The 25,178-nt window shown below is 41.6% G+C and overlaps 1 protein-coding gene across 2 annotated transcripts in view; it reads left to right on the top strand.

The window, feature by feature from the left end:
• Positions 1 to 2,339: 2,339 nt before the first annotated feature.
• Positions 2,340 to 25,178, top strand: part of SUCLG2 (succinate-CoA ligase GDP-forming subunit beta) — a 255,795-nt gene continuing 232,956 nt past the window's right edge. For both annotated transcript variants that reach the window (XM_060110702.1, XM_060110701.1), the window contains exon 1: positions 2,340 to 2,434. In XM_060110702.1, coding sequence (XP_059966685.1) covers positions 2,351 to 2,434 — 84 coding nt within the window. In that variant the 5' untranslated portion in view covers positions 2,340 to 2,350. The remainder of the gene's footprint in view (positions 2,435 to 25,178) is intronic.

The raw sequence follows: 25,178 nt of genomic DNA, 5'->3' as shown, positions 1-25,178 counted from the left end.
TCAAAGAGCTTCCTATTTGGAAAAAAAAAGGGTAGAAAATAGAGAGAAGTCTTAGGAGGAACTCAATAAGTGTGAGTCGTCCTACTTGTGTTTATTTCACACTTTCTCTAATCCTGGTCCAGTGCTAAAAAGCACTGGAGATACCATACAAAGGTCCTTCTGCTCTATCTCCCCCAACCCCTTGGCTGCAGAGACGGCAGAATTAGAGAATGTGGTTGAAGACACTGAGGAATTGCTGATGCAGGACTTGGGCCCCAAAGCTGAGGAATAGGCAGTCTTCCAATTGAAACAGGAAAACTCATATGATGCTACCCACCCCAGAAATTCACTAGTAGATAATGAACCAAAGATTGCCACATGTACATGAATGGTAATCAGAAAGACTCTGCCCACTCCACTTCCAAAAATCCTGCCCTAATAGAAAAAAATCCCATCCTAACAGAACACTCATCAAAGACTGTCTAAGGAGGCTCTCCTTTCTCTTTACGAAATACACTCTTCTTTTCAAACCCTTTCAGGTCTGTGCTGAAAGGAAAGTGATAGTAGCCAACTCCCTTGCCATAGTACTGTCTGAATAAACCACCTTTGATTAATTCTACAGGAGGTCTGCTTCCTTCTGACAACATGTTCAAAGCCCTCACCAAGCTTAAACATTCAGTCTGTAAACATGAATGAATCTTTGCTCCATCCTGGCTAGATGGCAGACCCGGTACAAGTAATGATAGATGAGGTGGGAACTCAGATCCCCTCATGTCAAGAGAAGGGTGTGGTCAGATTTCAGCTTTGGGGTCTGGTCGCAGGCTGTGACCCTGGGCAAGTTACATAGTGTTTCTGTAGTACAGTTCCCCCTCCGGTAAAATGGGAATAACATCATCTCCCCTTACAGGGTTCCTGTGAGGATTAAATGACCCATATTCAGAGGCAGCTGAGTACATGTAAAAGGAATGAGCATAGGCTTGGCACTGAATAAAAAGGGACGCATGAGTCCATATTGATACAAGTGAATACAAGGATAAATAAAGAAACGTGGGAGATGGTAAAGCTCTTCTCAGAGTAGAATGTAAACTAAAAAATGTAGAAAGGAATGGAATTAGACAATCATGATTTTGCAACCATTACAGTAATAACTGATTCAAGAAATAATCAACAATGGATGCTAAATCTAGCCAGTAAACTTGTGATTAAGAATGGGCTATAAAGCTATGTATCTATATCTATGAAAAATGGGGAATGAGGCAAAATATAAATAAGTGGTAAATCTGGGTAAAGGATACTTGGGAGTTGGAGGTAATGTTCTTGCAACTTTTCTGTAGATTTGTTTTGTCAAAATAAAAATTAAAAAAATTAAAAGCAGAAAAAGTAAAAAGGGAAGTAAAGCAGAAACAGTTTCCTAGTTCTGTTACACTGTACATTTTCTCATGATCATAGGCTCAAGAACAGAGTAAGGTTAAAAAAAATTCTAAAATGGTACTTAATAGGGTGGGGAGAAGAGAGCATGGGTTTGAACCATTTTTAATCCTTATCAGATCTCTGACCTTCAAGAAGTTAGGTAACCTCTCTGTGCCTCAGTTTTCTCTTCTGAAAAATGGGGAGTTATACATTGGTACCTACTGGAAAGGTTGCTATAAATACTAAATTAGTTCATAATTTGTAACGTGCCTGGCACATATTAAGCTTATTTGCTATAGTAATTTTATTACATATACAGTGCTTAGAGTCACGGTAAACTCCGAATAAACGCTTGCTCTTGTTCTGGTGATTACTGGCTTAAAGTGCTTCAAGTGCTTTGCCTTAACCTTCGGTAAAAGAAAAAATTCTTACTCAGGTGTAGAGGGGATCCACCGACCTCATCAGACCCACTTGCTTCTCCCGTACTCCCTCAAGGTTCAGCTCAAATATCGCTTCCCTAGGCGAGCCTCTGGGGCCCAAGGACCAGACCAGAGGCCTCCCTTACTTGGAGTCAGCTCCGTGGGCCGGTCCTCAGAGCACTCACGGCACCGGCCAACGTGCACTGGCCTGTCGCCCCAGCGTAGTTTAAGCCCCAAGACCGTAGGGCTCGGGATGTGTTTTTGCTCACGTCGTGAGCCGGGGAAGCACGGTGAGGAGGCCACGGGGCCTCTGAAGGCTGAAAGTGAACTTGGGGCCGAGGTGGGAGTGGCGGTGGGGGACGCAGGTATAGAGCAAGTGCCCCCTCAGGGGCGCTGCCACGGCCCGTGAGCAGCAGGCGGGCCCGGGCGGAGGGGGCGGTGCGGGAGGGGCGGCCGGGCCCCGCCCCTTCCCCGCCCCTTCCCCTCCCCTTCCCGCCCTCGCCGCGCGCCGCCTGGCTCTCCGCGCAGGTTTTCTGGTTAAGATGGCGGCCCCTGTGGCGGCGCAGGCCTGGAAACTACTGAGAGACCTGGCGCTCCGGTCCCCGCTTCTGGCGGCCAGGTCCCAGGTGAGCGGCCCTCTTGGTGGGAGCCTGGAGCAGCCAGTGGTGCCCTCCTGTCCCTGTCTGTCCACCTCCTCCTGGCCCCGGTGCGCGGCCGCTAGGGCGCCGCACCTGTGGAGGGGACGCGCGGTGCTGCGCCCGGGGCGCACGAGGAACCCCAGCATCCTCCCACCCCCCGCTTCAGGTGTCGGGGGTCCCAGGCGGAGCGGGGAATGACAGTCCGGGCCACCCCGGAGTGAGCCACCCAGCTGTCAGTTGTCGCTGACGTGGGTTACCCTAGCGCTGCGGAGGGCGCCTGGCCCTGTACCAGGCGCTGCAGGCAAGTTAAGGAAAAGTCTCTGGGACTGGGTTTTGGAGTCCTGAGGTGTTATTATGTCGACAGAAAAAAAATGCACAGCCTGAAAGTTGGGAAATACATTTTATTGGAGGCATTATTGAGGGTTGTATCCTGGGGAAGTTTCTGGATAGTTCTGAGGAACTGTTCCAAAGAGGTAAGGGAGGAGCCAGGATATATGGGACTTTTGGCTGGAAAACAAACAAACAAACAAAAACTTGTAGTGGAACATCAGAAGATTAGGGCTAATCACAAAACTCAGATACGTCAAGGTAGTGATTTTAATGCTTTGCTCAATTTGGGAAGGTGTAAGAGTCTGGGCTTATTGAAGTTATTCCTTTGATATGCATCTTAACTCTCTAGGGCCTTTATCCTGTTTTTCTGCATCCTGAATTCCCCTCAGGGTGCACTGTCTCCGGCGGCTGCAGTGACTGCTGACTTGATGGCAAGCAACATTCTTGTTTACGGCAGGCAACATCTTTTTGTCCTCAGTTACGTGCTTTGCCAATGCTGCTTTTGAACCGTCTCTCTCTTGAGCCCATTTGTCAGGCCACATGATGAAGGTGCCTAGAAACCCAACCCAGCCTTGCTGGTTTAGTAACTCACCTCCTGGAGTGAGCTCTCTGCAGGCTGCCTGCTTTTGCAGACTTGGAGGGGGGGGGGTGGTGGGTAGTGGTGCCTGAGTTGGTGAAATGAGGGGGTCAAGGAGAAAGATGGGAAACACTCTCCCTCAGTTCAGTGAACAATCAGTCCCAGCAGTAAAACACATCAGAGCATTGGCCCTGTCCTCTTTCTCCTTGTTTCAAGAGAATGAAAACCTAGGAGGGCCAGTGGTGGATGCTGAATAGCTATTAGAACTTGGCTTCCTGTAGATTTGATCAATACGTTCTGCAGGTGGCAAGAGTCACAGTAGTCAAAAGGTCTTTGGGGAGTTATGAGTTGGTGATGACTCATGGACAAATGACTCAAGCACTCGACTTCTTATTCTCCATTAGTAATATCGCTACTCTGTTAAAGAAAGGATGATGTGGGGCTCATCCACAGCAGAGCATTGTTCTTGTCCTTTTTCCCATCTTTAATTGATGAGAGACAAATGATCACTCCTGCAGTTTTAACTAGGATATGCATAGTATATTTTTTTAAAAAATTGAAAGATAGTTACTAATGATTTTTTGAGTTACTATAAGCTTTGGTTAATTATGACATCTGAAAGGTTTTTTTTTTTTCCTTCTTTCATTTCCTGACTTCTCATTTGTCTGTTTTTGTTAATGTAAATTTAAAAGGTGCTAATAACTTATTACTGTGATATCTTTAATAGGCACTTGACAGTATGGTGGGATAGCAAAAGGAATGGTGGTTTTGTCTAATTAAAATCACTAATAACTTGTAATAGAGTAAGGAGAATACCTCCAGGTGATCAAGTTCTATTCATTATTTAAGTGTTAGAAAAAACAAGAACTGTGGTGCTATGAGAGTAGACTTGAATTGATGGGAAACATGGGGCCTAAGGCAGTGAAAACTCAAGCAAAGGAAATAATTGTGGGGAGAAATCCAACTGTTTAGCTGAAGTATGATAGGGCTTCTTGCCTTACCAAGAAATGGGAGTCTAAACACAACACTGTAGAGAATCTGGGTGGGTGATACCCTTGGTTTGGCAAGAAGACTGGGTAAAAGGATCTCCTACCTCACTGCATCTAGTAACTTTGATTTACATACTTGTGGCTGGCGTATTGTCCTGTGAACATAAGCTTAGGAAATGAGTTTGTTTTTTTTTTTAAAGTCAGGAATAGTACACAGTGTTCAAGAACTGGAAATGGGCATTAGCAAGCATCAGATCCAACTAGCTTATTTCACAGGTAGAAAAATTGAGCACTAAAGAAGTTCAAGGACTTGTTCAAGGTTATAAAGAGAGTTTGTGGCAGAACTGATTACAGATTAAAGGTTTACTTTTCAGTTTCCATTATACCAGGCTGTGGTGTAAATTTCCTCATGAAAATAAGTTATATCAGCATGTAAGTTACTCTGCATAGCATAAAGTTACTATGTAACATCCAAGTCAACAACACTACTGACACGTTTTAATTTTTTCTTCATAAACATCTTAGAATTGGCAATAAAAGTAGGTGAGTATTGTTTGTGATTTGTAAGGAACCCTCTTCATATTCTTGAATGGTTCTTTGTATCTCCTCCGCCTACCTCTGCATGTATGTTGTACCTCCCTACTCCCTTGCCCACGGCAGACATTACAGTTGAATATGACCCTCTTTTTCTTGGAAACTTAAGAATCCTCACCAAGCGTCTCAGAAATCTCTTGCTACTCTTCTTGGCTCAGACCTTCTTTGTACCAGGCCTTGTGCAAAATTCTTGTGTGTACAGAGATAAATGACCCAGTTTCTGCTGTGAGAAGTAACTTTAACCACTCTCACAGAGGTGCCAAAGAATGACACTTTATCTACCCCCTCCTCATTGTTAAATTTAACATTTGACACATATTCCTGATGCTAAATGTCATTGACATTTTTAATTTCTTCTGCTGTTGGCTTCTCTGTTTTGACTTTCGATTGATGTTATATCCTTAAAGGGCCACCCTTTTGCCATTTCTTATTTTACATATATTTCTCTATTCAGCTTATACCTAGAACAAGACTCTATAGGTACTGATATTTGGGGATAGTAAACAAGGCAGGTAGAGATCTTGGCCACATGATACTATATTTTAATGGGGGTGGGGAAGGGCTAGACTGTACATACATAAACAATAATGAAAATGATTTCAGCCAGTGACAAATGCTATGAAGAAAATAAAACAAGGTCATGGGCTGGACAATGAATAGCTTAGCCAAGATGGTGGGTCATAGATTAGATGATCCAGGAAAACCAATTCGACATTGCATTGTAACACATGTAATAAAAATATACATATTATAAGTGAACAGCTTGATGAGTTTTCACAAACTGAACATGCCCGGGAGATCAGATCCATATCAAGAAATTAATCATTTAGCAGCAACCCAGAGGGCCCCTTGGTGCTCCTTCCCGTCACTACTCCCACCCAGAAAAGAGTAGCCAGTCCCCCGAATTACGCCACCATACACTGGTTTTGTTCCTTTTTGTACTTTATGTAAATGGAATTATACAATGGATTATATGAGTGCATACTCACATAGTCAACATTATGTTTATGAGATCCTGGAGGTGACTTTTTGACATTTGAACTGTCACCAACCAGGTGACACTCGGGAAGAGAGGACAGCAAGTGCAAAGGCCCTGAGGTGGGACCTGAACTCAACATATCCAGACAGTTAAAGAGGTGGAAAGTGACAGTACTAGTCGTGGTCTGAGAGGTAAAGCAGGGGCTGGATCAAGTGGGGACTTGTAGGGTCTGATAAAGAGTTTTTCAAAGCTTAGAGTGCTTTGCCCAAAGTTACTCAGCTAGTAAAAAATAGCTGAATCCCAGTCCGGCTGCCAAAGACCAGGCATGTAATTACTGTACAGTGCACTCCCTATTATAAATAGCATGGTACAGCAAGGCACAACCACGTTGGGCACAGAGATGAGCCTGTTACATTAGTTATGTCTTAGGGGAAATCTTGGCTGAGGGCACTGAGTTTAAACGGTTAGTTATAATCTGATCATGGTATTTTTGCCTTTTAGTGCATTTCCCCTCTCATAATGGCTGGGTGAAGTTCACAGAGCTGTTCTGTTGTAGGTGAAGCAAAGACATTGTGGGAAACACTGCCCCTCAGGCCCCTAGTTGTAGAATCCTTGTTGTGTGGTTCTCTACAAAGCCCAGAGCTTCTGTCCAGGAACTCAGGGAGGAGTGTGTATTGTTGAAGGAAACCGAAACCCTGTCCCTGCTGTTGTGTATCTCAGAATAGAGAACTCCAGCTTAATTTTCTGTTCTTCCCAGAAGTGAGAGGAGAAAGATAGATGCCTGGCTTTTGGAAGTGAAGGACTGAAGCTTATGTGCAAGTTTCTGTCAGCTAACTATGGCTGTGGAGGCTGCATTGGAAGCTGTGACTCACCTTTATCTGCCTTCTTGCCTAGAAGACTCTTTTCTTTTAAAAATGAAGTGCACTTGCAATTTCTGCTGTTAAAAAAGGAAATTTATCTCAAATAATTTAGTTGCTAAACTACTGACTTCTGTGTGGGGAAGACCTTTAAATGATAGCTCTTGTCCCAAATTGATTTTGTTTACTGTAAATGAAACACTTCTTTCATGGATGAGTACACAGACCCATAGTAGTGAGACTTTTGCTGCTCTCGTATCCTGGCCCAATTCTGTAAGCACATCGCCCAGAAACTCACTGACATATCTCGTATTTTGGGGAGGAAAAGAAATTACATATGCAACTTCAGATCATTTGTCTTTCAACTCTTTTTACTATTCACTCAATATGGAATTGTACTTTGCTAGCTGTGCACCCATCATTTTCTGTTACTCGATGAAAACGTTTTGTCTGAAGAACTTGAGAGATTTCTACACGTTTGAGCAAGTGGTAAAGTCAGTATACTAATGAAATTTGGGGAAATGACACTAGAATTAGTCTGGTAAAGAAGATGCAGGGGAAGGCACGCCAGGTGGAGTGGACTGTGGGCAAAGGCAGAGGGGAGAGAGAAGATGGGGAGATTAGAGGAGTCGTTGGGAACAGTTTGGTATGGAGGAGAGGCAGGTGAGTAACAGAAGCTAGTGGAGATCTTTTTGGCAAATGAGGAAGGAAAGAAGAGCTGTAGAAAGCCCAGAATTCAGCATGGTATAGAACTAGATAACTGAACATCAAGCACCTATTGTTCACTTAGTAAATATTTTCTCAGTGCTTAGTCTTTGCCCAGTGCTATTTGTTGTAAGCTCCTTGAAGGCAGAGACTGATTAATTCTTCACTGTAAATCTAGTGCTTTAGAGAATGCTGGGCATATAGATACCTTTAATAAGTGAGTTCTGTGAGTGAGTGAATGCAGGAAGCTACATAGCCCTACCCTCAGGGGGCTCATAGTCTAGTGGCAAAATTGGCGGGTAAACCAAAAATTATGCAGTAGCATCGTGAGATCAGTAGAGCTATGTTCTTAGTCTTCTGTGACACTGTGCATGGTCTCGAATGGGGCACTTGCTGTTCCCTGTCTGAAACACTGTTCCTTCTGATCTCAGGCCTTGTTCTATCCCATCATTCAGCTTTCTGATTCAAAGTGGTCTTCCCACAGGGCGTTCCCTAATTATCTTATCTCACTCACTTTCTCCCCAGAGATTATTTTCTACCCCTTGCCTGCTTTTTAACACTTTACCTGGTGGTTTATTATGTGTTTTTTGTTTGTTTGTTTTATTGTCTGTCTGCCTTCCTTTCCCACAAATGTAAGAATGTAAGCTCTATGAGGACAAAGATTTTTCTTACGCACTGCTATTTCCCCAGCCTGCCTGACCAGGTATTCAGTAAGCTTTTGTGGTCTAAATGAATGTGTGGGGTACACAGAGAAATGAGAGGCAGGTAAGTAACAGAGATGAGGGTTGATGCAGATAATTTAGGCAGATGAGGAAGGAAAGGGCTGTAGAAAGTCTCGTTGTGAAAGGGCTTTCAAAATAATAGGACTGTGCATTTCATATGTGACAGACCCTGTGCAAAGTGATGTCTGCACATTATTTCCTTAACCCTTACAATGTTACTGCAGGGGAGATTGTACTGTCTTCATGTTACAAATAACAGAACAGAGGCATAGAAGGGTCATACTAAATAACCTGCTTAAAATCACAGGGCCAGGGAGTCACCTGCCTCATGCTGATAAGTTACTTATGCTGTTAAAACATTAAGTTACATTGCCAAAGGGTCCTCTTTGAGCTGAACTATCCGGTTATGCTGATTGCTAACCTTTCGCCCTTTCTTTGTCCCTGAGTAACGGGCAACTTGGTCTTTGCACTTATGCCGACTTAGGTGGACTAAACAACAGTGCATGATTGTCCTCTTACCTGACTCTTATCAGGCTCTTATCTGACTCCCTCCTCTGGCTCCAGGGTCTGGGAAACAGTGAGGAGAAAAAGGTATGGTTCTGTGTTAACATAGGACTAAGTTCAAATTCTGGGTCTGCCAGGTTCTTGCTCTTCTCATTATTGAACTTGACTGAACCTCAATTTATTGTCCCCTGAAAGGAGATAATTCTTACAGATACTTACAAAGATTAAATAAGATGATATGCATGATGTCTGACATTATGGTTAGATAGTAGGCTCAGAGAGATTATTTCTCTTGCAGTAAATTTGAAGCTAAATTTACTTGAATTTTTTTTTTTTTTGGCTTTATTAAGCCAGAATAGTTTTCCTTTCCCAGATTTGATAAGCATTTAGTGTTTGCTGCCATATCAGGGTTAGGTGCTGGCTTGGTGTTTCCAAATGGTTTATTTCACTTAATCCTGCAACAACGACTTGAAACAGAGGTGATTATTCTCAGTTTACATCTAGGGAACTTGACGCTCAGAGAGTTCAAGGCCTGTCTCCTGGGCCCCAGTTATCTTCATTATTCCACAGGTGGGGTGAAGGTCTGGTGAGGCGTGAGGTGGCAGTGGGGAGGGTTGTGTGGGGAACTCAGTTGCACCGTCCTGGATGTTGCTTGTTCCAGAAATGTTTGCACATCTTGGTGTTGACTTAGTAGCTATGGCTTCTGGACCTCTTATGCATCAAAGGTTTGAGGTGGGGGGACACCCAAACACTAGACTGTAGTCATAACGTGTACGCAAGGGCAACTGGCACATGCCCTTCACTGTCTGCCCTGTGCACAGGGCTGCCTTCAGGGTTTCAGGAATGCTGGAGAAATTGTGAAATTGCATTTCTTTTGGAGGTTGAGTTTTGGGGGATGGTGATAGAGGGTGGAGTTTCCTGGTATTCTGAGTTCAGACTTTGTTCAGTGTTCTGATTACGTGGCCAGCTTTTGCCCCTTTCTAGAAATGATTCCAAAAGAATAGCACGTGGATACTAGTCACAAAGGCATAGATTTCTAACATTTACCTCTAACATTTACTTTTATTTTAAAATTAGAGGGGTTTGATGTAGTGTTTGAGTTGATATTGGAGACATAGCAAAGCTTAAGGAATAGGTCTGAGTTTGGGTCCTGTGAGTGGGGGTGGGATGGGAGTCTGGCATCTCTTTTTCTACCCCTATCCATTTCTCCATGTGCTTACCTATTTCCATTTCTAGGCTGTCTTAGTCCCAGGGTTGTGACTTGAGGACCCTGAGGAATTTCAGGAGGGCTGCTTTGTGGAGTTAGAGGTGGGGGAGCAGTGAGAGATGAGTCTGGAGTCATAAGCACGGGCAAAATTTTGCTGATCTTGTGAGTCTGGTAATGGAGTCAAGGTTAGTTCTTGAGGGCAGTGGGGAGCCATTGAAGGGTTTTAATAGGGGCTAATTTTTTAAAACTTTTTTAAATTTTATTTTTTTGGATGTGTTAGGTCTTCGTTGCTGTGTGTGGGCCTCTCATTGCAGTGGCTTCTCTTATTGCGGAGCACAGGCTCTAGGTGCGCGGGCTTCAGTAGTTGTGGCACGTGGGCTCAGTAGTAGTTGTGGGCTCAGTAGTTGTGGCTCAGTAGTGGGCTCAGTAGTTGTGGCTCTAAAGCACAGCCTCAGTAGTTGTGATGCATGGGCTTAGTGGCTCCGTGGCATGTGGGATCTTCCCAGACCAGGGTTCGAACCCATGTCCCCTGCATTGGCAGGCAGATTCTTAACCACTGTGCCACCAGGGAAGCCCCCATTGAAGGGTTTTAGACAGAGGAGTGGCAGGAGCCATTTTATGCTTCAGAATATTCTTTCTTCATACAGTATGGAAAGGGTTGGAGGGATTAAGAATGGAAATCATTCAGGTGACTCTTGTACTAATTCTGTGCCAGTAGTAGTTATGCCACAATAATAGGCATAAACCAGGATTGGAATCACACTGCTTGGGTTTAAATCTTGCCCTCAATACTGGTTATCTTTGTGATGTGTGACAATTACTTACATATTTTATGACAAGACTCACATTTTTTCTTTTTCACATTTCAACATCTCTGAAAACTGCATGTGTTTGTACACTTGTGTCACAGATTGAGTGACAGTTTTTTTTTTCTCCAGTGGTACATGACATGGAAGAAGATGGGGGTTTGGATCAAAATCAGGGTGACCACATAATTTTTTGCCAAATCAGGATACTTTTGAGAGTGAACGTGAGCACTGTGAATAATTACACCAGCAGGTATAGCAGAAACCCAGACTGTGCCTGGAAAGCTGATACATGGTCCCCCTAACTAAAATGGACTAAATGGTGGCAGTGGGGATAGAAGAGAAAGATTGGCATTATTAAGGAAAGAGGCTGGACAGGATTCATGCTTTCCCTGCTGAGTCCCCATTGCTGGCTTCTCTCCACTGCCATATACCAAAAAGGTGATAAAAGGCTGTGTACCATCCCTGAGCAGAGAAGGTGTGAGGAGCTACCGTTGTTATAAAAGATCCCTGCTTGTCTCTGCCGTGGGACCATGTGCTCCGTCCTTATGCCCAAGTGTTCCTTGGACATGCTGTTACGGTCGCAGAACAAGAGCAGGCAAATAAAAGAAGAGAAATAGAAAGAACCATAAATATGCCAGGCTTGCAAAGTGCACGTTTCTAAACTTGAGCGCAGTGAAGAGCTTTCCAAAGCTCCAAGCCTCCCTTATCCTGCGTTCACAACGTTCTGGGCCCTGGTGGAATCGTGCGGTCTGGCTTAGTTATTTCCTTTTGTGCTCTCAGTCTTGTGTGGATGATGCAGTTGATTATTAAGGCTTCTTTGACTGAAAGATCTCCTTGGACTTTTCTTAAGGGAAAAAAAAAAGGTTTATTGAAAGGGACACATACTGGAACTCAAGACTAATTAATGTTCCTTGGTGTTGGCTCCTCTGTGCCTTTTCTGTTGTGTTAACTGGTGGTTAGCTCGTGGTACCATTTCTCTATAACTTGTACCTGCCCATAACTTTGTCCATTCCTGGGCCCACTCCAGCTTCCTAATCCTAACACATCATTCAGCTTCTGTCTTTCAGAATGTCACAGTTCTAATAACAAGAAAATCTCATCAGTCTAGCTCATCCTTTTGCACTCACGTTCGGGTCACTGGCCAGGTGAAAGACTGGCTGGTTCTTTTTAAGGTATCCACCTCCGCCTTACCACCTGTGGCTGAGGTGGGGAGGTCTTGGAGAGGAGCAGCACCATGGCCCCCTGAGTAGGAGGGCTCTGAGTGCAGTGTTGATGGGGTGGCCTGATCCATTTGGAGTTCCTTCATGAACTGCTGCTAACTCGTCCATCTTCTTTTCTCCAAGTTCACATGTTCACGTTTGCTTTGTTTCCTTTTTCACATTCCCAAATTTCTGAAGATCTTCTTACTATTCACTCGGCTGGTCTTAGTTAGATTAATTTATCAGAGATTAAGGTAATGGTAATGGGCCTTGTTTTAGACCACTTTCTTATGATCATAACTAAAATAATTCTCAGGAGAGAATTATTAATTGGGAAAATGGGACATCATGGGAAGTCAGCTTATCCACCCAAATAGCCAAGTGAGTGTTTCCAAGACAAATGTAGACAATAGGCTTCATATGGCCCTGGGATACTTCCTCAGCTTTGCTTGGAGCAATATTCTAAGTTGAAATAACCCAACTTCTCTTGGTTCACTTCCACTTTATGCTTCCCAAAGGGGATTTGTTTGGGTCCTTTTGCTACCACTCAATAAAAAACTGCCATATTGGGCAGGACTTCCTTAAAGCCACCTGCAGAGGATGCTGGCTCCCACATTAGTCCCTGGTGCAGTGAGGTGGGACTCGGGGCACAGGGTTTATTTCATTTAAACCATGAGTAGGAAGACTATATTTTATCCTTAAAACTGGGGCACTTTTGATAGTTAAAAGGGAGCACTGTTAATAATTATGCCAGGATAATAGGCATAAACCAGGCCTGGAACCAGACTGCCTGTGTTCAAATCCTGCTTGCAACACTTAGTAGATTTGTGACCTTCTGAAAATTACTTAGGTATTTCATTGTAAGACACACTTTTTTCTTTTTCACATTTCAGCATCTCTGAAATAGGATGTGTTTTACAGTTCTGTCATAGATTGATTGGCAGTGGTACATTAGAGTGGTGCAAAAAAGTTGTTCATTCTTAAACTTGATGAAATTTCTGTGCCTCAGTTTTCTCATCTGTAAAATGTAGGGAGCTACAGTATTCACCTCCCAGAGTTACAATGAGGATTAACTGCGGCCATGCATATCATCTTAGCACCATGACCTAGATGATCAGAAAATTTTAGTAATCGGTTTTGGTATTATTGTCACTAGCTTTAATAAATTGTAGTTAAATCATAGTTAATTAAATCATATTACATAATATGTGATGAATTGGGAGATTGGGATTAACATGTATACACTGATGTGTGATGTGTATAAAATGGATGACTGATAAGAAAATAAATAAATAAATAAACAAACAAACAAACAAAAAATAAAAGGGATGTTCTCAGAAAAAAAATTGTAGTTAAATCATAGTTAATTAACTCATTACATAATATGATTAAATCACATTTAACTTACATGCGTTGATTAAATAAAATATATTATTTAAGTAAAACAGATTAAATAAAATATCAAAATATATTAATTAAAATACACTAATTGAAAATAGTTAATTAAAATATATTAAATATATATAATAAATATATAATTAAGTTATGGTTACATAAGTAATAAACAGAACGGCTTAATTTTTGTAAAAAGCCTCCTTCAGTGTTTTCCCTGCCTTCCTCCTAAACCCCCTCAACATTGCAACTTGCGAGGGAGATGAACAATGTAAGCAAAGTAGGGGGGATTAGAACAGTCAAGTTGGGGAAATGACATGGAAGGAGAGAGAGGCTCTCTGTAGTGCCTTATTGGTGTCAGGAGTGGAGGACTACAATGAAGTCCCTTGGGAAAAGGACTTTCTTGCACTTAGCCCCAGATTGGGAGTGGAGACCAGCCATTTAGGTTTATCAGAAAATTTACAGTTTTCACCTTATCACATTTTTATAAGGAAACTATCTTTATCTTTTGTTTGATGTCACTGTCTTCTGCTAATGCTCTCCTAATTGCTGTCCAAATGACCACCTGGACTTTGAAGGACATATTTGGGTTAACTTAACTTTGAAAAGAAGGGGAGGAAAACCACATTTAATATGCACTCCTATACCAGCCTTAGGGCTTACATAGGCCTTTAATAAGTAATATAAAGAAAGCTGAGAGTTATTAATTATTTTTCATTGAGTGAATAAACTATTAATGGTGAATGTTTCTTTGTTAAGGTTCAGAACTCTTTTTAAAGTGACGTATCATTAAAATTGAAAACCAACAATACAGGGAAAGAAAGATTTTTTCAATTTTTAACCTTTTTATAATTAGCATGAAAAAATAAATGTGCTATTTGGCTAGTTAGAAAAACTAAATAAGTTTTGAGATAGTGAAGTTGTAGACAGATTATCCTCACTAATTTAAAAATGATTACGGATTGAATGGCTGAGTGTTGAGAAGATTAGCTTGAAATAGAAGCAGAAGTCTTGTGACTGGTTTTTGGGGAGCCTGAGCCTAAGGGTGTAGATTCTAACATCAGTTCTAGTGTATGGGTTTTCCAATACCACCAAGCAATTCTCCACCAGCTGGGTGTCCTACAATCCAACTAAATTCTGACATTGTTGACATGGAAATAGCATTAGATTCCACAAGTTAAGGGCACAGTCCAACAAGACTGCCACCCCACCCCACTTCAGAGGCCAATATCAAGTCTACATTGTCACTTGTACTTCTGAGTGACTGGCTATAGATTGGAGGTTCCCATGACCCCCTCCTCAGGTTCCATTAAATTGCTAGAGTGGCTCACAGAATGTAGAGAAACATTTTACTTCCTAGGTTACCAGTTTATTGTAAAAGGCTATATAACTCAGTAACAGCCAGATGGAAGAGATGCCCTGGGCAAGGTGTGTAGAGAGGGTTATAGAGAGCAGCAGTCTCCCTGAATCTCCACAGGTTCACCACCCCGGAAGCTCTCCGAGTCTCCTGGTACAGGGATTTTTATGGAGGCTTTATTACATGGGCAAGATTGATTAAATCATTGGCCTTCAGTGATTGAACTTAATCTCTAGCTCCTCTCCCCTCCCCTGAGGTGGAGGAGTGGGACTGAAAGTCCCTACCCTCTAATCACTAGGCTGGTTCCCCTGGCAACCAACCCCCATCCTTAGGTTACCTAGTGGCCTTTCAAAAGTTGTCTCTCTCATTTAACAAAGACACCTTTATCACTCTCTTCACTTAGGAAATTCCAAGGGTTTTAGGAGCTCAGTACAAGGACTGGGGATGAAGACCAAATATATATTTATTATAAATCACAGAATCACAGGGTGCTGTTAGGATTGGAGTACCAATTCCAAAACTCCTAGCAGGCATGTTGTGAGTATAATGGATGCTTTCTTTTTTGTTTCATATACGTTTATGGTAAGGTTTTTATGAGTGATATAAAATTGATTTTATAACTTTTATATAAAATATTTTAATGTGGGGGAAAACTTACAGAGTTAAATTTTAGATAAGGATCATGCTGTGATTTATGTCATAGAGTGTTCTGCCTATGTTTTCCTCTAAGAGTTTGATAGTGTCTGGCCTTACATTTAGGTCTTTAATCCATTTTGAGTTTATTTTTGTGTATGGTATTAGGGTGTGTTCTAATTTCATTCTTTTACATTTAGCTGTTCAGTTTTCCCAGCACCACTTATTGAAGAGGCTGTCTTTTCTCCATTGTATATTCTTGCCTCCTTTATCAAAAATAAGTGCATAGCTTTATATCTGGGCTTTCTATCCTGTTCCATTGATCTATATTCCTGTTTTTGTGCCAGTACCATACTGTCTTGATTACTGTAGCTTTGTAGTACAGTCTGAAGACTGGGAGCCTGATTCCTCCAGCTCCATTTTTCTTTCTAAAGATTGCTTTGGCTATTCGGGGTCTTTTGTGTTTCCATACAAATTGTGAAAGCTTTTGTTTTAGTTCTGTGAAAAATGCCATTGGTAGTTTGATAAGGATTGCATTGAATCTGTAGATTGCTTTGGGTAGTATAGTCATTTTCACAATGCTGATTCTTCCAATCCAAGAACATGGTATATGTCTCCATCTGTTTGTATCACTAATTTCTTTCATCAGTGCCTTACAGTTTTCTGCATACAGGTCTTTTGTCTCCTTAAGTAGGTTAATTCCTAGGTATTTTATTCTTTTTGTTGCAGTGGTAAATGGGAGTATTTCTTTAATTTCTCTTTCAGATTTTTCATCATTAGTGTAAAAGAATGCAAGAGATTTCTGTGCATTAATTTTGTATCCTGCTACATTACCAAATTCATTAATTAGTTTTAGTAGTTTTCTGGTAGCATATTTAGGAGTCTCTATGTATAGTATCATGTCATCTGCAAACAGTGACAGCTTTACTTCTTCTTTTCTGATTTGGATTCCTTTTATTTCTTTTTCTCTGATTGCTGTGGCTAAAACTTCCAAAACAATGTTGAATAACAGTGGTGAGAGTGGGCAACGTTGTTTGTTCCTGATCTTAGTGGAAATGGTTTCAGTTTTTCACCATTGAGGACGATGTTGGCTGTGGGTTTGTCATATATGGCCTTTATTATGTTGAGATATGTTCCCTCTATGCCTACTTTCTGGAGGATTTTTATCATAAATGGATGTTGAATCCTGTTGAAAGCTTTTTCTGCATCTATTGAGATGATCATATGGTTTTTCTCCTTCAATTTGTTAATATGGTGTCTCACATTGAATGATTTGCATCTATTGAAGAATTCTTGCATTCCTGGGATAAACCCCACTTGATCATGGTGTATGATCCTTTCAGTGTGCTGTTGGATTCTGTTTGCTAGTATTTTGTTGATGATTTTTGCATCTATGTTCATCAGTGATATTGGCCTGTAGTTTTCTTTTTTTGTGACATCTTTGTCTGGTTTTGGTATCAAGGTGATGGTGGCCTCATAGAATGAGTTTGGGAGTGTTCTTCCCTCTGCTATATTTTGGAAGAGTTTGAGAAGGATAGGTGTTAGCTCTTCTCTAAATGTTTCATAGAAATCGCCTGTGAAGCCATCTGGTCCTGGGCTTTTGTTTGTTGGAAGATGTTTAATCACAGTTTCAATTTCAGTGCTTGTGATTGGTCTGTTTATAGTTTCTTTTTCTTCCCTGTTCAGTCTCGGAAGGATCTGCTCTTCTAAGAATTTTTCCATTTCTTCCAGGTTGTCCATTTTATTGGCATATAGTTGCTTGTAGTAATCTCTCATGATCCTTTGTACTTCTGCAGTATCACTTGTTACTTCTCCTTTTTCATTTCTAATTCTATTGATTTGAGTCTTCTCCCTTTTTTTCTTGATGAGTCTGGCTGATCGTTTATCAATTTTGTTTATCTTCTCAAAGAACCAGCTTTTAGTTTTATTGATCTTTGCTATTGTTTCTTTCATTTCTTTTTCATTTATTTATGATCTGATCTTTATGATTTCTTTCCTTCTGCTAACTTTGGGTTTTTTTTTTGTTCTTTTTTCTCTAATTGCTTTAGGTGTCAGGTTAGGTTGTTTATTTGAGATTTTTCTTATTTCTTGAGGTAGGATTGTATTGCTTTAAACTTCCCTCTTAGAACTGCTTTGGCTGTGTCCCATTGGTTTTGGGTTGTTGTGTTTTTATTGCCATTTGTTTCTAGATTTTTTTTTTCTGTAGATATTTTTTGATTTCCTCTCTGATTTCTTCAGTGATCTGTTGGTTATTTAGTAGTGTATTGTTTAGCCTCCATGTATTTGTATTTTTTATCATTTTTTTCCTGTAATTGATATCTAGCTTTATAGTGTTGTGGTTGGAAAAGATACTTGATACGATTTCAGTTTTCTTAAATTTACAAAGGCTTGATTTGTGACCCAAGATATAATCTATCCTGGAGAATGTTCCATGAGCAGTTGAGAAAAATGTGTATTCTGTTGTTTTTGGATGGAATGTCCTATAAATATCAATGAAGTCCCTATTGTTTAATGTGTCATTTAAAGCTAGTGTTTCCTTATTTATTTTCATTTTGGATGATCTGTCCATTGGTGAAAGTGGGATGGTAAAGTCCCCTACTATGTTGTGTTACAGTTTCCCCTTTTATGGGCATTAGCATTTGCCTTATGTACTGAGGTGCTCCTATGTTGGGTGCATAAATATTTACAATTGTTATATCTTCTTCGATTGATCCCTTGATCATTATGTAGTGTCTTTCTTTGTCTCTTGTAATAGTCTCAGTTTTAAAGTCTATTTTGTTTGATATGAAAATTGCTACTCCAGCTATCTTTTGATTTCTATTTGCATGGAATATCTTTTTCCATCCCCTCACTTTCAGTCTGTATGTGTCCCTAGGTCTGAAGTGGGTCTCTTGTAGACAAAATATGTACAGGTATTGTTTTTGTATCCATTCAGCCAGTCTGTGTCTTTTGTTTGGAGCATTTAATCCATTTACATTTAAGGTAATTATTGATATGTATGTTCCTATTACCAATTTTTTAATTGTTTTGAGTTTGTTATTGTAGGTCTTTTCCTCCTCTTGTGTTTCCTGCCTAGAGAAGTTTCTTTAGCATTTGTTGTAAAGCTGGTTTGGTGGTGCTGAATTCTCTTAGCTTTTGCTTTTCTGTAAAGGTTTTAATTTCTCCATCGAATCTGAATGAGATCCTTGCTGGGTGGAGTAATCTTGGTTGTAGGTTTTTTCCTTTCATCACTTTAAATATGTCCTGCCACACCTTTCTGGCTTGCAGAGTTTCTGCTGAAAGATCAGCTGTTAACCTTATGGGGATTCCCTTGTGTGTTATTTGTTGCTTTTCCCTTGCTGATTTTAATATTTTTTCTCTGTATTTAATTTTTGATAGTTTGATTAATATGTGTCTTGGTGTGTATCTCCTTGGATTTATCCTGTATGGGACTCTGCACTTCCTGGACTTGATTGAGTATTTCCTTTCCCATATTAGGGAAGTTTTCAACTCTAATCTCTTCAAATATTTTCTCAGTCACTTTCTTTTTCTCTTCTTCTTTTGGAACCCCAATAATTCGAATGTTGGTGCATTTAATGTTGTCCCAGAGGTCTCTGAGACTGTCCCCAGTTCTTTTCATTCTTTTTTCTTTATTCTGCTTTGTGGTAGTTATTTCCACTATTTTATCTTCCAGGTCACTTACCCTGCACTTCTTCTGCCTCAGTTATTCATGATTCCTTCTAGAGAATATTTAATTTCATTTATTGTGTTGCTCATCATTGCTTGTTTGCTCTTTAGTTCTTCTAGGTCCTTGTTAAACGTTTTTTGTATTTTCTCCATTCTGTTTCCAAGATTTTGGATCATCTTTAGTATCATTACTCTTAATTTAGGCTGCCTATTTCCTCTTCATTTGTTTGGTCTGGTGGGTTTTTACCTTGCTCTTCATCGGCTGTGTATTTCTCTTTCTTCCCATTTTGCTTAACTTACTGTGTTTGGGGTCTGCTTTTCACAGGCTGTAGGTTTGTAGTTCCCATTGTTTTTGGTGTCTGCCCCCAGTGGGTAAGATTGGTTCAGTGGGTTGTGTAGGCTTCCTGGTGGAGGGGACTGGTGCCTGTGTTCTGGTGGATGAGGCTGGATCTTGTGTTTCTGGTGGGCCGGACCGCGTCCAGTGGTATGTTTTGGGGTGTCTGTGAACTTAGTATGATTTTAGGCAGCCTCTCTGCTAATGGGTGGGGTTGTGTTCCTGTCTTGCTAGTTGTTTGGAATGGGGTGTTCAGCCCTGGAGTTTGCTGGTCATTTAGTGGAGCTGGGTCTTAGCATTGAGATGGAGGTCTCTGGGAGAGCACTCGCCGATTGATACTATGAGGGGCCAGGAGGTCTCTGGTGGACCAATGTCCTGATCTCGGCTCTCCCACCTCAGAGGCTCAGGCCTGACACCCGGCCGGAGCACCAAGACCCTCTCGGCCCTGGTTCATGCCCTTGCCATCACTCGCCCATCTCCTGCCTCCACGCCTCCCTTCCTTTAGTTTGATCTTTACTCCCCACACCAGGTGGGGGGCGGAGGGCAGCGCAGAGGAGGCCAGTGGGCAGCTGTCCTGCTGTGTCCTTGTCCGCACCCCATGCCGGGCTTGCTGGGTCCCTCCAGTCATGGGGCAGGGTCTGCAAAGACAGCCCGACCACCGGACAGACCCACCAACCCTGTGATTGAATTGTGGGGTGTTGAGGCAAGTAGCAAAGGAATTGCTATTTTGATTCAAAGTTTGGACCAGCAATTGCCTTTTATGTCTCTGAAACCTTGTTTTTGCTCTCCATGCTTTTTTTTTTTTTTAAATAAATTTATTTATTTATTTTTGGCTGTGTTGGGTCTTCGTTTCTGTGCGAGGGCTTTCTCTAGTTGCGGTGAGCGGGGGCCACTCTTCATTGTGGTGCGCGGGCCTCTCACTGTCGCAGCCTCTCGTTGCGGAGCACAGGCTCCAGACACGCAGGCTCAGTAGTTGTGGCTCACGGGCCCAGTTGCTCCGCGGCGTGTGGGATCTTCCCAGACCAGGGCTCGAACCCGTGTCCCCTTCATTGGCAGGCAGATTCTCAACCACTGCACCACCAGGGAAGCCCTACTCTCCACACTTTTAAAGGTACTAAAATTATAAATGAATATAGTTATTTTTAAATTTATAGGATTTTTTATTGTGGTAAAATATACATAACATATAAAATTTACCTTTTAACTATTTTTAAGTGCACCTTTTTGTGGCATTAAGTGTATTTACGTTGTTTTGCAACCATCACCACCATCTGTCTCCAGAATTTTTTCATCTTCCCCCATCTGAAACTTTTGTATCCGTGAAACACTAATTCTCCATTTTTCTCTCCCCACCCAGACCCTGGAAACAGGCATTTTGCTCTCTGTCTCTATGAATTTGACTACTTTAGAATCTTACATAAGAGGATTCATAAAATACTTGTTTTTGGTGACTGGCTTATTTCACTTAGCATAATGTTCTCAAGTTTCATCCATGTTGTTGCATGTGTGAAGCCAAATCCCTGTAAAACTGAGTTCCTCTGCCAAGTTCATGATTAACCTCTCTTTCTAAAACTGTATTCCCTTTCTTGTCCCACCTGTTCCCCTCAAGCTTGAGGAGTATCAAAGAAAAGAGGGGATTGAAGCTGAGCAGGGTCCTGAAGGGCCTTTCTGGGTACAAAAGCCTTTCCATGTCCCCAGTTTCTTGTTTGTAGGAAAAAGACTTCAGCCTCCTGTACCTTCCCTGAGTGTCCACGGGCAGATTCAAGCAGTTACTAATTAGGGAAGTGAGGGAATGCAGAAACAAAGGAACAGCAGTCAAGAAACAATTGTGCAGTGATAAGGCAGGGTCCTAGTTCCTCCGCAAGGGATGGACATAGCAATCTGATATGTATCTTCGAGTTGTTCTGTAGGAACTAAGGGCCCCCACTCAGGTGGAGGATGGCAGCTACATGCTGAGATCCCAGACTGGTCGGAACCAGAAGGTTGATGAATGAGATTCCTAGAACGCCACCCTCTTACCACACCAGTAACCAATCAAAAGAAAGTCATACACCTTGCAGCTGTCACCTCAAATGTTGCCTTTAAAAACTGTTCCCTGAAAACCATTGAGGAGTTCGGGTCTTTGGAGCATGAGCCTGCTGTCCTCCTTGCTTGGCCCTTGCAATAAACCTTTCTCTGCTCCAAACTCCAATGTTTTGGTTTGTTTGGCCTCACGGTGCCTCAGTTCCACAAACTCGGGTTCAAAGGCATGTGTCAGAATTTTCTTCCTTTTTAAGGCTGGATAATGTTCCGCTATATGTGTATATATAACATTTGTTTATATCCTTCATCAGTGGACCCTTGGGTTGCTTCCACCTTCCTGTATCTGGTCAAAATGTCTGTTAAGAAATACCTTTGGGCCTCCCTGGTGGCGCAAGTGGTTGAGAGTCCGCCTGCCGATGCAGGGGATACGGGTTCGTGCCCCGGTCTGGGAGGATCCCATATGCCGCGGAGCGGCTGGGCCCATGAGCCATGGCCGCTGAGCCTGCGCGTCCGAAGCCTGCGCGTCCGGAGCCTGTGCTCCGCAACGGGGGAGGCCACAACAGTGAGAGGCCCGCATACCGCAAAAAAAAAAAAAAAAAAAAAAGAAATACCTTTAAGGTTAACATTTTATTAAATATTCATAATCATTTATCCTTCTATTGGGTATTTTTTAAATGCATAATAGGTGCATTATTAGGCCCAGAAGATAGTGGGTTGGCAGGAAGCTTGGGCATATGAGACAGCTACTGCCTTTAAGGAACATACAGACACGTGGTGGAGACCAATGGGAAATGGACAATTACAGTGAGAGGCGTTTGGTGTTCAGGAGGGCTTCCCAGGGCTCTCTGGATATACAGCTGTACTGCTTCTCTCGGACTCCCCTACACAGTGGCTGTTAATAGTGTCTGTCGGGATAATCTGAAGTTAGGCCCATGTAGAAATAGACACCTGACATTTATCAAGCACATTCCTTAGGCCCAGTCTGGTACTGTGCACCTGAAGAGGATTGTCTGCTTGAGTCCTCATAGCGACCCTAGGAGGTAGGCACTCTTATTGCCATTGCTAAGCCCATTTTAAAGCGCAACAAACCATGGTTCAGAGACTTTAAACAACTTCCCTATCGTCACAGCTATTGTCCTGCACAGCTCCTTGCTGTGCCACTCACGCTGATCTCTTCTGTTGTGCCTGTTATGCATTGAATTGTGTCTTCAAAATTCATACCTTGAAGGCCTAACCACGGTAACTCAGAATGTGCCCTTATTTGGAAACGGAGTGTTTATGGAGATAATCAAGTTAAAAGGAGGTCATTAGGGTGGGCTCTAATCCAATAGGACTGATGTCCTTATAAAAGGGGGAAATTTAGACTCAGAAATGCAAGCAGGGAGAATACTATCTGAATACAAAAAAAGAGATAAGGGTGATGCTTCTATAAGCCAAGGAACACCAGAGATTACCAGCAAACTACTAGAAGCTAGCTGAGAGAGGTATGGTTACAGATTGTCCCCCACAGCATCAGACGGAATCAACCCTCAGATCAACCCTTGATCTCAGACTTCTAGTTTCCAGCACTGTGAGACAATACATTTCTCTTGTTTAAGCCACCCAGTCTATGGTACTTTGTTATGGCAGCTCTAGGAAGCGAATACTGTGCCCCTTGGCATTGTGTGGTGTGCATGCTGCTTGGTTCATCTTGAGCTTTTACACCTAGACATTTTTGGAGTCTCTGCACTTATCCTAGACATGTATATCATCTTTTGTAGCTGCTTGGGAAGCTAGCCCATGAATGATGACCACGAGTTGTCTTGCTTTAATAGGCTTAATATACTTGTTTTGGAACCAAAACATTGTTTCACTATCCCATTCACCATTGTTGGATTTGAGAAGCTCTGACCATTTCTGAAAGTGAAATCGATTTAAAGGAAGAAGAAAAGAATATTCTAAGGAATGGGGCACAGGCTTTGATACCACTTCCGAAGTAGGAGTTCTAGAAATACTTCGAACAGTAGCAAAAAATTGGAATAAATACAGAGCCTTACTTCTTCAGATGTGTCAGTTTCTCGTATTTTTCCTTTTGCTTAAATAAAATAACAATAAACCTCATTATTTTTTGATCTCACCCAGTTCTTAACTATTCTTTTTATTCAAACAGCTCATCCAAGGTTAAACAGAAAAACTACATTTTAAAACTTGTGTTACAGACCTTTTAAAAAACAGTTTCATAACTTAATGCAGCTGATTTTGTAATCAGAAGCATAACACCACGCACTGTTTTTCTTCAGTAGTATAAAGTTGAAATTTAAGAATAATCATCATGCAATCAAAAGCTGATTATAAATGAACAATAATGAACATAAAAATGAAATCAATTCTGAGGGTTATAATGAAAGAAAAAAAGGAGTAATAGCAGTAGTCAAAAAAGGAGAGCAATAAAAAGAGGATATTGTTATGCTAATAGGAAAAAAGTGGATGAAAATCAGCCAGCAATGCTCCATGGAATTCTCAAAGAGTTTTGGGGAGAATGGGGGAAACAAACATTATAAGAGAGTAAAAATCTATATCCTTGTATTGATTTACTGCCGTTGATGAAGTCATCTAGGAAACGTCATAGTGGGTTTTTAGGAATGAACCACATCTTGATTCTAGATGCTGACAGATGGCATGGAAAGAAAAGGTTAATTATGTCTATTTCTGGCAGTCTGATCAACTGTGTGGCTTTAGGGAAGACATTCAGTTTTTCTTAGACTCAGTTTACTCATTAAACTGTTTAACATTTATTGAACATCGATTATGTACCATGAATTGTGGTATGTGCTAGATACATACACAGCTTTGCAAAATGGCTACTAAAGCAACACTTCCTTAGTGTGGGGTGCGTACCATTGGGGTTACACAAGACTAGGTAACATTGGGATGCAGCATCAAACACCAATGAGTCACATAGTGAGGAAGTTACTTTCTTTTAAATATCTTTGAAACCTTAAGATTTTGTCAAGGAGAATTATTTGGTCCTGTGCCAGTGTACTTTTAAGATCTTCAGCTCAGAACCTTCTGCCTGGACTAGCCAGAATTGAATTTCTTTTGTTTTTAACTTGTATTGGTATCACCTTCTAGTAATGCAAACAGCATGGGTGGTGATATAAAGTAACCTTTTAAAATAAAGTTCTTTAATTTAAAATCAGCCACATAAAGAAATCGGTAATAGTATTAGTGTTCTGTGGATATAGCAAGAATTGGGTGTGAGTGATTGTCATTTGGGGAACTTTGAACCAGTATAACCCTTAGATTTCTTTTAGTTTGTGTTCCCTGGTAGCAGATCCTGAGAAAAGGATTCATGTGAAAGTGATTTTAGGGGGAGGTATTCCTAGGAAAATCTGGAAGGATTGGGGAAGTTGAACCTGTAGGAGGAGGAGGCTGAGAAGGGTGTGTTATTCAGCTGAGTCTTGAGGAGGTAACTTTGCTTTATTTCTGCAGGGCAGCTTTGGGAAAAGTGTGTGACAACCTCAGAATTGTCCCTATGAGCAGAAGGGGAGTTGAGGTATTTATATACCCTCATCCCTCCCATAGGGATGTAAATTCCCAGGCACTCTGGGTCTTCATGCCTAAGGGCAGGTTGGCTTCAGTACCTCATGACATAGGGCCACAGGGTCTGGCTTTTGGAAGTGAGCGGTTGCAGAGTCTGCGTGCAAAAAATGGTGGAGGGATCTGAGGCCACGCGGGTGGTGCACCGATGGCATCTGCTGCAAGTCTCTTCCATATTTAAGTGACGTGTGAGCCACTTACTAGCCTTGTGCCTTGGACATTTGGTTTAAGCCTTTGTGTCTTGATTTCCTCATCTAGGTTAGAATAACAGTAGAAT

Source organism: Mesoplodon densirostris, chromosome 10 (genome assembly GCF_025265405.1).
Source record: "Mesoplodon densirostris isolate mMesDen1 chromosome 10, mMesDen1 primary haplotype, whole genome shotgun sequence".
Classification (NCBI taxonomy): domain Eukaryota; kingdom Metazoa; phylum Chordata; class Mammalia; order Artiodactyla; family Ziphiidae; genus Mesoplodon; species Mesoplodon densirostris.
The sequence above is the reverse complement of the archived record's forward strand: the minus strand, read 5'-3'. Positions and strand labels throughout refer to the sequence as shown.